At 42.5% G+C, this 12,923-nt stretch overlaps 1 protein-coding gene across 1 annotated transcript; it reads right to left on the reverse strand.

Annotated features, from left to right (window-relative positions):
• Positions 1 to 9,992: 9,992 nt before the first annotated feature.
• LOC112431087 (nuclear factor 7, ovary-like) lies at positions 9,993 to 11,980 on the reverse strand. The gene is made up of 2 exons (XM_024799636.2): positions 11,952 to 11,980; positions 9,993 to 11,850 (listed from the first exon to the last, which is right to left on the reverse strand). The coding sequence occupies exon 2, from the start codon at positions 11,831 to 11,833 to the stop codon at positions 10,442 to 10,444; it is 1,392 nt and encodes a 463-aa protein (XP_024655404.2). The 5' UTR covers positions 11,834 to 11,850; positions 11,952 to 11,980; the 3' UTR covers positions 9,993 to 10,441.
• Between the last annotated feature and the right edge of the window lie 943 nt (positions 11,981 to 12,923).

The following is a 12,923-nucleotide window of genomic DNA, read 5'->3' on the forward strand; positions in this document are numbered from 1 at the left end:
GAGAACTAAGAAACCTATGAACAACTATGACATACTGTGATAATATGAGGGCACTATGACACACACTATGACTCTGTGACTATGAGGACATGGGGGTGGGAACACAGACGAAGCAACAATGAACAAAGGGAGACAGAAGACTTACATACACATATGAGGTGATGGGGAAGTGGAGGCACCTGGGAAAAAAGCTGACACAAATGGACATAATGACATCACATGGGGAAGAGTAAAACTAAACACATTGGCTGTGTCCAAATCAATGACTGTAGAAAACATGGACGACGCGACAGCGCCTCCTCCCATTGTGCAAAAATGAAGCCAAACAACCTGCCTGCTGCACAGCTGGCTTATGGCACTAAGAGGCACATACCTCCCTCTAGTGGTCACATTAAGTTCAAACATGGAAAAAGTGTTGGCTACCCTTTCTGGAGGGATTATATTCCACTAAAAAACGATCTAATATGCATGTCCACATAATTATGCATTATTATAATTATGATATATTAAAAAACACAAGCTGTATGTAACGTTGGACCCAAGAAATATAAGCTGGAGCGAATTTGACGACAGCCGAACTTTTATTTAATACTGTGCGTTTGTACAGGGACACAGACACTCCCGCTCTCTCTCTGCTGTCATGTCCGCCCTCCTCCTCCGACTGTCACTGCCAACATATAAAGAGACACAATCACTGTCAGATCCCAGCACACCTGTTCACCCCGCCCCTGCACCGCCCCGGGAGCTCACTGCGTCACCCCTCCTCTGCAGCTGGCCAGAGACCACACCCACGCCACACTGTATTTTAAAGAACATACATTAAGAAGCAGATTATATTAGATTTATATTTTAAATAAGACAAAATTTGGATTTTACAGCAGTAAAATTATTGTATCTCTACAGTTTAAACATGTAATAAGCTTTGCCCTGCACAGAGTGGATAGTGAAACAAATGGAATCATCATAAATACATTATTTCATATTTATTACTTCCCCCTCCTCTTTGCTTTATTATTGTAGCTCTAGTAATAAATAATAATGTAAGGATTCTGGATCAGCACCGAGATGCCCAAAGTATATACAGTATTCTGAAGGTCTAAAATGTCACTGTGTGTGTGTGCATGTGTTTGTTTTATGTATATGGATTATTTTTAATTATTACTCATGATATGACATTGTCCAGACAGAATTTTATTGGAATTCCACGTGAAAGACCAACACAAAGTGGTGCACACGTGAGAAGTGGAACGAAAATCATACATGATTCCAAACATTTTTTACAAATAAATAACTGCAAAGTGGGGTGTGCATAATTATTCAGCCCCCTGAGTCAATACTTTGTAGAACCACCTTTTGCTGCAATTACCGCTGCCAGTCTTTTAGGGTCTGTCTCTACCAGCTTTGCACATCTAGAGACTGAGATCCTTGCCCATTCTTCTTTGCAAAACAGCTCCAGCTCAGTCAGATTAGATGGACAGCGTTTGTGATCAGCAGTTTTCAGATCTTGCCACAGATTCTCGATTGGATTTAGATCTGGACTTTGACTGGGCCATTCTAACACATGGATATGTTTTGTTTTAAACCCTTCCATTGTTGCCCTGGCTTTATGTTTAGGGTCGTTGTCCTGCTGGAAGGTGAACCTCCGCCCCAGCCTCAAGTCTTTTGCAGACTCCAAGAGGTTTTCTTCCAAGATTGCCCTGTATTTGGCTCCATCCATCTTCCTATCAACTCTGACCAGCTTCCTGTCCCTGCTGAAGAGAAGCACCCCCAGAGCATGATGCTGCCACCACCATATCTGACAGTGGGGATGGTGTGTTCAGAGTGAGGTGCAGTGTTAGTTTTCCGCCACACATAGCGTTTTGCATTTTGGCCAAAAAGTTACATTTTGGTCTCATCTGACCAGAGCACCTTCTTCCACATGTTTGCTGTGTCCCCCACATGTTTGCTGTGTCCCCCACATGTTTGCTGTGTCCCCCACATGGCTTGTAGCAAACTGCAAACGGGACTTCTTGTGGTTTTTTGTTAACAATGGCTTTCTTCTTGCCACTCTTCCATAAAGGCCAACTTTGTGCAGTGCACGACTAATAGTTGTCCTATGGACAGATTCCCCCACCTGAGCTGTAGATCTCTGCAGCTCGTCCAGAGTCACCATGGGCCTCTTGGCTGCATTTCTGATCAGCGCTCTCCTTGTTCGGCCTGTGAGTTTAGGTGGACGGCCTTGTCTTGGTAGGTTTACAGTTGTGCCGTACTCCTTCCATTTCTGAATGATGGCTTGAACAGTGCTCCGTGGGATGTTCAAGGCTTGGGAAATCTTTTTGTAGCTTACGCCTGCTTTAAATTTCTCAATAACTTTATCCCTGACCTGTCTGGTGTGTTCTTTGGACTTCATGGTGTTGTTGCTCCCAATATTCTCTTAGACAACCTCTGAGGCCGTCACAGAGCAGCTGTATTTGTACTGACATTAGATTATACACAGGTGCACTCTATTTAGTCATTAGCACTCATCAGGCAACGTCTATGGGCAACTGACTGCACTCAGACCAAAGGGGGCTGAATAATTACGCACACCCCACTTTGCAGTTATTTGTAAAAAATGTTTGGAATCATGTATGATTTCCGTTCCACTTCTCACGTGTGCACCACTTTGGGTTGGTCTTTCACGTGGAATTCCAATAAAATTGATTCATGCTTGTGGCTGTAATGTGACAAAATGTGGAAAAATTCAAGGGGGCGAATACTTTTGCTGTATTTAGCAACCAAGACTCTTCAGCATGCTCTTGTATTGCTTATAAGATTGTTCACTGCATCTGGAGGAGTGCTTGGAGTGGAAGGGTCAGAGATTAATTCATTCTCTGAAAAGCATTGAACACTAGCTTTCTCACCTAAGTGGTCAGAGAAGAAAGAAACAAAAAAGGACAGCTGTGGTTTTATTGAACTGGAGTGGGAAGGGTGGTCAACCAAGTGTCATGTTACACATGAAGAGTAGAAGTTCATCTTCAAGTTATACCATGTCAGTGACCTTCATGGTTCCTACATTCACATTGGATTTTCTAAAACAACACGTGCTGATTAATTTTATGAACGGCTGATAATCATTGACATTCACTTGTTTATCTCTTTGTAGTCTTGTACCTTGTAAAAGTTGTAAAGATTACTTTATGCATTTTGTCGCTTAGAGTATTTTTGCTCTGAGTTATTAGAGGAATTCCATAATCAAAGGCAATTACTTCCTCAGTGCCAAAAACTTCCAGATATGTTCTTTCACAGCTGCTTAAACATCTGTATCTGAGCACACATTTTGATATTTGTCCTCTAAGCTCTGGTCAGTTGGTGGAAACACACATGCTCATGTTTTACTATCAGTTGACAATCATTGATACTCACTTGTTCTTCTCCTTGTACTGCATCTGAAGTCATAAAGATTACATTAGTCACTGATTCACTAGAATAAGGTTGAATCTAATGCTACAGTGACCTCCCCTCTGTACTGTGTAATATAAAAGTCAGTCAGGTTTGCAGATGACACACAGATACTGTTGAGTTTTCACTGACAGAATGGAGATCACGCTGTTTTTCCCGCTGTTGCTTCTGGTCTGCTCTGTTTCCACAAATCAGACAGAGGCAGATAATGAAATTCTTGACCAGCAGATTTCAAACCAACAACCCTGTCCACAGGAAATCCATGCTGTGCTCAGAGAGCTGACTGCCTCAGTGGCTGAACAGAAAGTGGAAATCAGGACCTTAAAACAAGAGAATAAAGGTAGAGTATGATGTCAGGTAGTGAGAAAAATGACAGCATGAGGAAACCTTCATATGAGCCCCTGTTACAGAGATATCAATGTCACTTCATGAATCTATCACTAACGTTTCTCATTAATTTTTTTATTTTTATTATTTATTCATTATTTATTCAATAATCTAACCTACTAAAAATGAAAAGATTCAAATGATGCAGATAAATAAAATTCATATTGACTTATTTATGTTCTTTTCTGTCAGACCATGTCGCAAAACTGAAAGACCTGGAAATGCAGAACGTTGAACTTCAGAGACAGAGGTCTGAAATTGACAAACTTAAACAGCAACAAATAATAAATAAATAAATAAACTTTATTTATAAAGCACACTAAAAAAACAAGGGTATACCAAGGTGCTTGACAAAAATAAAATAGGAAAAGGGAGATGGGAGGGAAAAGAGAAAGGACCTGGCACGTATCAATTATAAAAACCATCATAAGATATAAAAGTAGTTCACAAGCATAAAAAATGTACCAGCGCACACAAGTGTTAACTGGGTGGAAAGGCAAGATTAAAGAAATAAGTCTTAAGCCGTGATTTAAACAGTGGCATAGAGTCAGACGCCCGGATAGCGACAGGAAGGTTGTTCCATAAGACCGGGGCAGCTACAGCAAACGCGCGGTCACTGCGAGACTTCAGCCGAGAACGAGGTTGCTCCAGAAGAATTTGGGTAGCAGAGCTAAGTGCTCTGACAGGAGTGTGTAACCTGAGAAGCTCATTGAGGTAGCTCGGCGCAAAGTTATTAATGGTTTTGTAGGTGAAAAGTAATATTTTAAATTGAATACGGTATTTAATTGGAAGCCAGTGCAAGCCAGCAAGAACAGGAGTGATGGAAGAAAACTTCCTGCTACCTGTCAAAAGGCGTGCCGCCGCATTCTGGACAGTCTGCAATCTAACGAGAAGGGTGGAGGAAAGGCCAATGTAAAGAGAGTTGCAGTTCATATCCAGAATCGGATTCTTTTGGTTATTACCCAAAGCTCGTGACCATAGGTGAAGGTGGGGACAAACTGATAGGAAAGAGCTCCTGCCAGCCACACAGCCACCTGCGACAATCACAGACATTTATCTACCGGCTTGACTGGCGGCTGCAAAACATTGCAAGATAATCTTGGTCAGGTATTCTTCCAGTCCACAACTTTACCACGAGTGTTGTTATATCAATTTAATTGTCCCACAAGGGGAAACTTGGGTGTAACAGCAGCAAGAAAACACATATACAAACAAACAGTACACATGACACAGAACAGAAACATACACAATTCTTACATATTTACATGAAGGACAATGGTTACCAAAAATTGAGTACCATACTGTTGTTAAATTAAATAAAATTAAATACAGATAAGAGGCAACCCTGGTTGTAGTGTGAATCGGTTGATAAAACAGTGCACGATACAGCGCTGATGTAAACATCTGTGTTTGTTGGGAGCAGTTCAGATTGTACAGTCTGACAGCTGCAGGGAGGAAGGACCTGCGGAAACGCTCCTTCATGCATCGAGGATGCAGCAGTCTGTCACTGAAGCAGCTCTGCAGTTCAGCAACATCTACATGCATGGGGCGGGAGATAAACTGCTGCTCCAACATACCACACTGTAAAAAATGACAGATGCCACCACAGAGTCATAGAAGGTCTTTAAAAGCGCTCCCAGGGGCCCGTTCTTCGTACCTCGCTAAGTAGGTTAGCCGGATTAGATTGTTGACGATTTCGCGTGATCCTGGATCAGTCGGTTCCCCGAAGCTCATCCGGGACTTGCTGTCATAGCAACAGAGCCGTAAGCGTAAACCTGCTCGGGAGCAGGTTCACTTTATGTAAACAGGATTAGATCGCGGCCACGCAGGTATGTCCGCTTCATTTATACGAAAGCAACAGCGATATTCCACCACTGTTTCACCATAAATAAATATTATCAATGTAACTAAAGACAATGCAGCACCTGATCCATTTATTGATTTCACACAGATACATACAGGTCATTTCCTAAAAAAGGGAAATGTACTATTAACATTCTATTACATGTATGTGATTATTACAGATGTAATTCATATTTCAGAGTAGTAATTGTAAATTACTTCGTGTAATCAAGATGAGAGACCACGGCTATAAAAGCGAAGGTGGATTTGGGAAGTCTGTCGCAGCCATGTCCTGTCCGTATACGCGAGCAGCCCATTGCGGAAGGTGCAAGATTGATAAGGAGAGTCCTCAGAATTCAGCGTATATTGCGGGATAGACAGGATCCTTTAGCTCAGCGCGACAGTGTGCTCATAGAGAGATATCGATTTTCCCGTGAGGGTATTATTTACTTAACCAACTTGTTGACGAGGGGGTGCAGGACCACCACCTGTCTTTTTTTCCTCTGCCCTTTTCTTGGTTGCTGTTATGAACAAACTAACAGAGTATTACAGGCCAGTATTACCTTGCCAAGAGACGCAAAGCAATCTAAGAGATAAATATTACCATTCTGTAGAATACTCCTGTATTCCACTTTTACTTGTTCCCATGTTCTTGTGGGTCCTGTTGTGGCTCTAATGTGAAAGGGGATATAATATAACATAATATAATATAATATAATGCCATATGATATTGGACAATATAGTGTCATATGATAGATCTACCCTACCGCCTACTGGTGTTGGCCAGAGGGGCCGATGGCGCGATATGGCAGCCTGGCTACAACCGTAGCTGCCTCCACCAGTGTGTGAATGTGGGAGTGAATGAATAGTGGTATCGTAAAGCGCTTTGGGTGCCTTGGAAAGCGCTATATAAATCCAATCCATTATTATTATTATTATTAAATTACCTACGAGTTTGATTTGTCAGCAACTTTCTGCCAGCCCTCTCTCCTTGCTTTTGCAGCCTTTGCAGTGTTCTCTTGCGTTTTAATTAAACTCTGAAACTCCTGAAATCCCTCACTCAAGAGTTCTTGCTCTGCTGCCGGAAAATACCGAGCACGCCCCTTCGACATTTTCGCCGACCAATCAGCGGGTTGCCGATCAATGTTTCTACTATCGATGCGTAGCCCCTTTTACGACGCCCAGTGATGTCACATTCCTGCGTCCAGCTGTAGTAATCGTCAACAGCAAGTGTGTTCGGGGAACCGGATTAGCGAGCTCACGGTTAGCGCGATGATTTGATCTTGGATGTGTCATTTGATCTTGGATGTAGTAAGCGACGTACGAAGAACGGGCCCCTGGACTCCAAATGACCTCAGCCACCTCAGCAGGTAGAGTCTGCTCTGACCCTTCCTGTAAAGAGCATCAACCCTGTACTTATACTTTTGTGTTGCTCTCTCATCACATCTTCATTATTCTCATCACTGCTTAAAACAACACACATCTTTTTTTAACTGTCCTTTCTCCAAAACAGAAAGTGGCATTACAGTTGTTTCAGGCTGAGAGACACAAAACACTCTTCGTATTATCATTCATATATCATCCACACAACTATTTTATTTCTTTTTGTCCACTGGGCAGGTGACCTGCAGAATCATGTCTGCCCCAGCTGGATACCTTTTCACACACACCGTGACGTCAGACACACTCACAGTCACTTCATTCGTCAGACTTCTTTTAAGTTTGCAGCAGGCAACGCGACTGAGTATTGTGTCAAGATAAGTAGGAAGACCACGCTATAATGGACAGTTGAAGGAAAAGGTCAAATTTACAGGGAATCTTTTTGTTTTGTTTTTGGACAGAAAGATGAGAGTTTGATGTGTACATGGCTGTGAACAAAAATATAAATGTGGTGGATCATAAATTTGATTAGTTTTGAAGTTGTACATCTCTGTTCCTTACATTTCATGTCATGCCCTTATTAATGTTTTATTTGTTGCTTTGACTGTTTTCGAATAGAATATGCAGTGGGAATATAGAGGGAGATAAGTAGTGAAAGTTTTGCCTGGGTTGATTGTGCGTCGATCCATTGTTAATGCCTCAGGGCTCCAGTAGGTGGGTTCGCGCGCTTCCTCCTTCACTCAATACAGACGAGTGAGAGCTGCGTGTCTGTGCCGCTCTTTCACCTCTCCTCACTATTTCCCCTGTTTAAGGGCACAACATAAACACTGAGGCTTCAAAATGCAGCATCTACAACACTGTCACTCTGCCTCCACCATGGAGACCGTCTCCATGGTGATGAGTACAACTGGCAGCTGAAACTGTTGTGAACTTCTCCATGAGTCATATTTCCTGTTTCAGAGCTGCTGATTGGCTCTTTGGGCCCTTTACCTTCAGGAGGTCATGGACGAAGCACTGAAGTCGTTTATCACGTAAAAAATATTTTTAGTTTATAATAATTTGATAAATAATAAAATATTAATAAAAAACTGGAGGTTTTTTTAGAACTTAGATTTTAAGCTATTTATGCCTTTTTTGCTGCTCTTTTTTAAACTTATTCCCTTTAAACTGTATTTATTCTTTTTAAAATATATTGGTTATTGCACTGTAGAGGCTGCTGAGGAACAGTATTTCGTTTCAGGCTGTGTAACACGAAATGACAATAACCAATAAAGTCTTGAGAGCTGCCATCATTGTTCCAGCAGGAGGCAGTAAAACACCAAACTGCACCTGTTGTGCTGAAAAGGTGTGAGCATGTGCAGCAACCCAGTAAGTTACCTGAATATCTCTCTCTCTCTCTCACACACACACACACACACACACACACACACACACACACACACACAGTACTGATACTAATGACTCGCTCTCAGATCTATTTGGGTTTAATGTCAGGGTATATTTGTGGATGAAAGTTTTGGTAGGACACATGATGTGGACAGTCTGGTAATCCCAGAATATTTTAATGTAAGAAAACTCCAGACAGCTCTGGAGAAAGTTTCAGAGTAAAAGCCCTGGAGTGTTTTACATGTTATTCTGTTGGATTAAATCTGACGGAGCTGATTCATAAACACTTCACTGCCAGGTATCAGGTGACCTGCAGAGACTGATCCTACAAACACTCAGAAACAGAGTAAACCAAACTGCACCACAGTGATCAGACGAAACCTTCCTGACATGAACACAGCTCCTCAGTAAAAACTGAACCAGCAGAGAGACTACACCCAGCACCATACACCACCTCTCTGACACAGTACACCCTCGGGCAGGTGGTGTCCCCATAAACAGTGTGAGAAGCTCTGATTATTTACTATGTTTAAACAAACTGAGTGTCCACAAACGTCTGAGCTCACAGTGAGAGCTGCTGGCACAGTTTGGAGGTGTTCTGCCCCCTGCTGGACACACAGAGCTACAACATGAGGATCAGAGGAGGCTGGTGCTGCTTCACCTTTAGACACAAGAAGGAGGTCAAAAAATGTAAAAACAGAGATTGTTTTTAAACCTGTAAAGGGGGAAATCCTGACGAACCAATCCACAGCCAGAAAAGAAGTCTAACTCTGTGCTGCTCCAATCAGGAATCAGCTCTGTTACTGTGTGAGTGTGTAAAGTCACAGAGTAGCTGGTTTCAAATGTATCTATAAAGTTTATTCACATTTTATTTAGGCTTCAAAAAACAGTCCAAGTTTATTTCTTTGGACTTTGTTCACTTAATGGATGTTTCCCTGCATTTCTATTTTCACACAGTTTATTTCTTACAGCAGGAAAACTGAACAGAATGTATGTAAGAGGTCAGAGTGAGGATGACGTCACTTAATACAGGAAATACATGTTTGTCTGTTTTGATGATGAAGGACTTCTTCAGCTCTGTAAACAGCTACACTTGAGAGGACAGAGGTGATTTCATGGATCAATAACAATGTGTTTATCAGCTTTCATCATCGCAGTGCAGACATGACGTCAGATCTATCAGAGTGAAGGCCGTCTCTCTGATGACGTCACAGAGCAGAGTCCTTCTGTCCAATAAAGGATCTCAGATCAGCTGCTGCCATCTTGTGGCCACAGTTGGTTACTGTCTCTGAAAGTTGTCTCATGTTTCCTGTTGTCCTGCTAACAAAGGCTGGAGCTCATCATGCTGAGAGGGCAGCAGCATTTTGTGGCTCTTCACACATGTTCATTATATTCTGATGATCCTGGATGGAGACAAACTACAGATAAGTGTGTTCAGCCCAACTAGTTTATCTCATTACAGCAGTTTGATGTTTCCCTTTGAATCCCCCTGAAGATCCTGACAGTGAAGCACGTACATAATACTCCAGCCTTTCAACTCTGAGCTTATTTAGTTCTATTAATACACTGAAATCTCATTTGTGTCATGAAGAAAGTCTTTAATCAAACAGAATTCAAAGATCAGAAACATTTCATATATGGAGTTAAACATGAATCATTGTTTCAACAACATATTTATTGTTGTCATAAACAGACAAGAAGACAACAACAAACTGCTCCTCCCATTCAACACATGTCAGTCCATATCCCAGCAAACTAAATCATCTCCATTTACACATCAAATAGAAACATGAATCACTTGTAATGATTAGAAACTTGATAGAATTTCAAATCTAGTTTGGGGAGTCATTCAGTGAGAAACAGTGAAATGATTTTCCATGTGAAAAGGTGGACAGCAGAAACAGAAAGAAAGAGTGAAACTAAAAGAGAAACAAAGAGCTTTGGAACAACGAGGCAGCAGGAGGACAGCTGCAGTTTAACAGCTTCAACTCACTGACAGGAAACAACATTAGAAACATCATCATCCTCAACTCATCTGCTGCACTGACACTGACACCTTCAACGGACACACCTTCACTTTACCAGAGATAGTGCGGATGTATGGAAAAATCCAGTGAGTGAAAGTGTGTGTGAAGGTGTGTATGTGTGTGTTAGTATCAGGATCAGAGAACGACAGCTTTCCTCTGTTCCAGTCCAGATTCACTCTGATCCTCTGGAGCTTCTTCTCTACTGAGAGAATAGTGAGAGGAGCTGATGGTGAGCGTGCTGAGTATTTACCTTTATATAACAATATAGTCCATAATCCAGACAGTATGCTTCCCTTCCTCTGCACAGACTCTGCTGACACACCCAGTCCCCACCGTGTACTGTCTCCAACATCAACATCCCAGCTGTGAGTCCCTGAGTTAAAGCCCTCAGAGCCCAGGACAGAATAGAAACGATCAATCCTCTCTGGATTATCAGGAAGCTGCTGCCTCTCTCCTCCTTCTCTCACACTGGTCAGATCTTCAGACAGGATGAGTTCTGGATGAGCAGTGTTTGGGTCCAGAATGAGAGGAGTGTAGGAGACCATGTCCTTCATGTTGTTCCAGATGTTGAAGGTCAGGTTGCCCAGGTGTTTGGCCTGGTCTATCAGAGCTCCTGAGGGCAGCTGTGGATCATCCAGCAGGGGGCAGCGCTGGACTCTTTCCACTGCAGCCTTGTAGTTGTGCAGGAATGAGACGTCTTCAGCTCTCAGCTCCTCCTCTGTGGCTCTGACTGTGTCTGAAAGAGCTGCTATCTCTCTGCTCAGAGCCTCCATCTTCTCCTTCATCATCCCACTCTTCTGCTCCTCTTCCTCCCTCAGTGCAGCCAGCCTGGCCTCCTCTTCCTCTGCTAGAAACTGGTGAAGCTTCTTAAACTGCTCCTTAATCTGCCTCTCTGTGTGTCGGGCCTGGACCTTAATGTGTTCTGCTGTTTGATCAAACTTCACTTGAACTCGTTTGCAAACCTTTAACTTCTTCTTTAAGGGCTCCAGAGTTTCCTGAAGTTCCTTCTTGTGTTGTTGTGCAGCTTCATCGATGGGTCTGAATCTGTGATTGGTGTGTTTTTCTGAGTCTCTGCAGACGACACACACTGGCTGCTGATGGTCCAGACAGAAGAGTTTGAGTTTCTCAGAGTGCAGACTGCAGAGAGCCTCTGAAGCTCTCTGATCTCTCTCCTGTAAGAACGACTCACACAGGTTCTTTAAAGCTCGGTTTAAAGGTGGATCATAAACTGATATTGCCTTACAAACTGGACACTGGTGTGTTGGTCTCTCTCTCCACCATCTCTTCAGACAGTCTTTACAGAAGCTGTGGCTACATGACAGAAGAACAGGATCTCTGAAGACCTCCTGACAGACCGGACAGCAGAGATCCTCCTCTGATCTGGAAGCCATTGAGTCTGTGAGTGAAGCTGAAAACAGCAGACAGGAAGTACAGTCAGTCCTGGCTCCCCTCCCTCCTCTACCACCTTCACTGAAACTTCCTTTGAGTCGTGTTTTTGCTCAAACTCACATTCAGTGTGTGGAGCGTCAGCAGCTTGAAGCAGCAGTGTTGGAGTTTTCCACTTTTCTCTCCTGTAGCTGGATTCACTCAGAGGAAGCTGCTAGTTTGGTCTGAGCTCAGTCTGATCGTCTGTGCGTCTCTCTTTACTGAGGACGAAGAACTTTCTGTTTCCTGGTTTGTCGCATTTGAGTGACGTGAGGGGAGGAGAAAATGTTGCTGTTTGACTTTTAACTAAGGTGTGTTTCACTCCAAAGTTCAGACATTAACCTGCCAGAAGTTGTAAAAGTTACTAATAAAGAGCTTTTATCTCATTTCACATGTTGTCCACAATCTCCTCGTGATTACCTCTGGAAAGCCCCGTGGCACAGCTCTCCATCCAGTGCAGCTTTATGGTCATTGCTGTTGTTCCAGAATCTTCTCATGATGACCAGTAGGTCCCCAAACAGCATGACCTTTGACCTCAACCCCTGCCTGGGCTGTCAGCTATGGTCCCTACTTCTCGCTGGGTCTCTGAAGGTTTCTCAGGAGATTCCACCCTTGGGATCATTTCTTCCAGCAATGCTCTGCTGCACCTGCATCTCCTCACTAGAGGAAAAACTTCTATTTGGAAAACATGTCAACCATCATCAAACCAAAATTTCCTTTCAGTTCAGTGAACTTCACTTATCAAAAAATATAATTATTTATTAATTATATTATTGGTTTATCACGTTTTCACTTTCACTTATAGGCCATCAAAGTGTTTATTATCTTTACCCAAATAATTGGAGCAGAACTTGTTCCATATTCAGTTTTTCAGCAAAACGTGTTTGAGAAAAGATTCATTCTTATATCTGGAGGAATAAATATATTTCAATAAATATTAACGTTAGCCTGCGACTTTGTTCCAGTTTTGAATTTTGGCCCACTGTGTATTTGAGTTTGACACCCCTGATCCATAGCTGGCGATTTTTTGTTTTTATGGGCCGATGGATTTTTTTT

Source organism: Maylandia zebra, linkage group LG3, assembly GCF_041146795.1.
Source record: "Maylandia zebra isolate NMK-2024a linkage group LG3, Mzebra_GT3a, whole genome shotgun sequence".
Classification (NCBI taxonomy): Eukaryota; Metazoa; Chordata; class Actinopteri; order Cichliformes; family Cichlidae; genus Maylandia; species Maylandia zebra.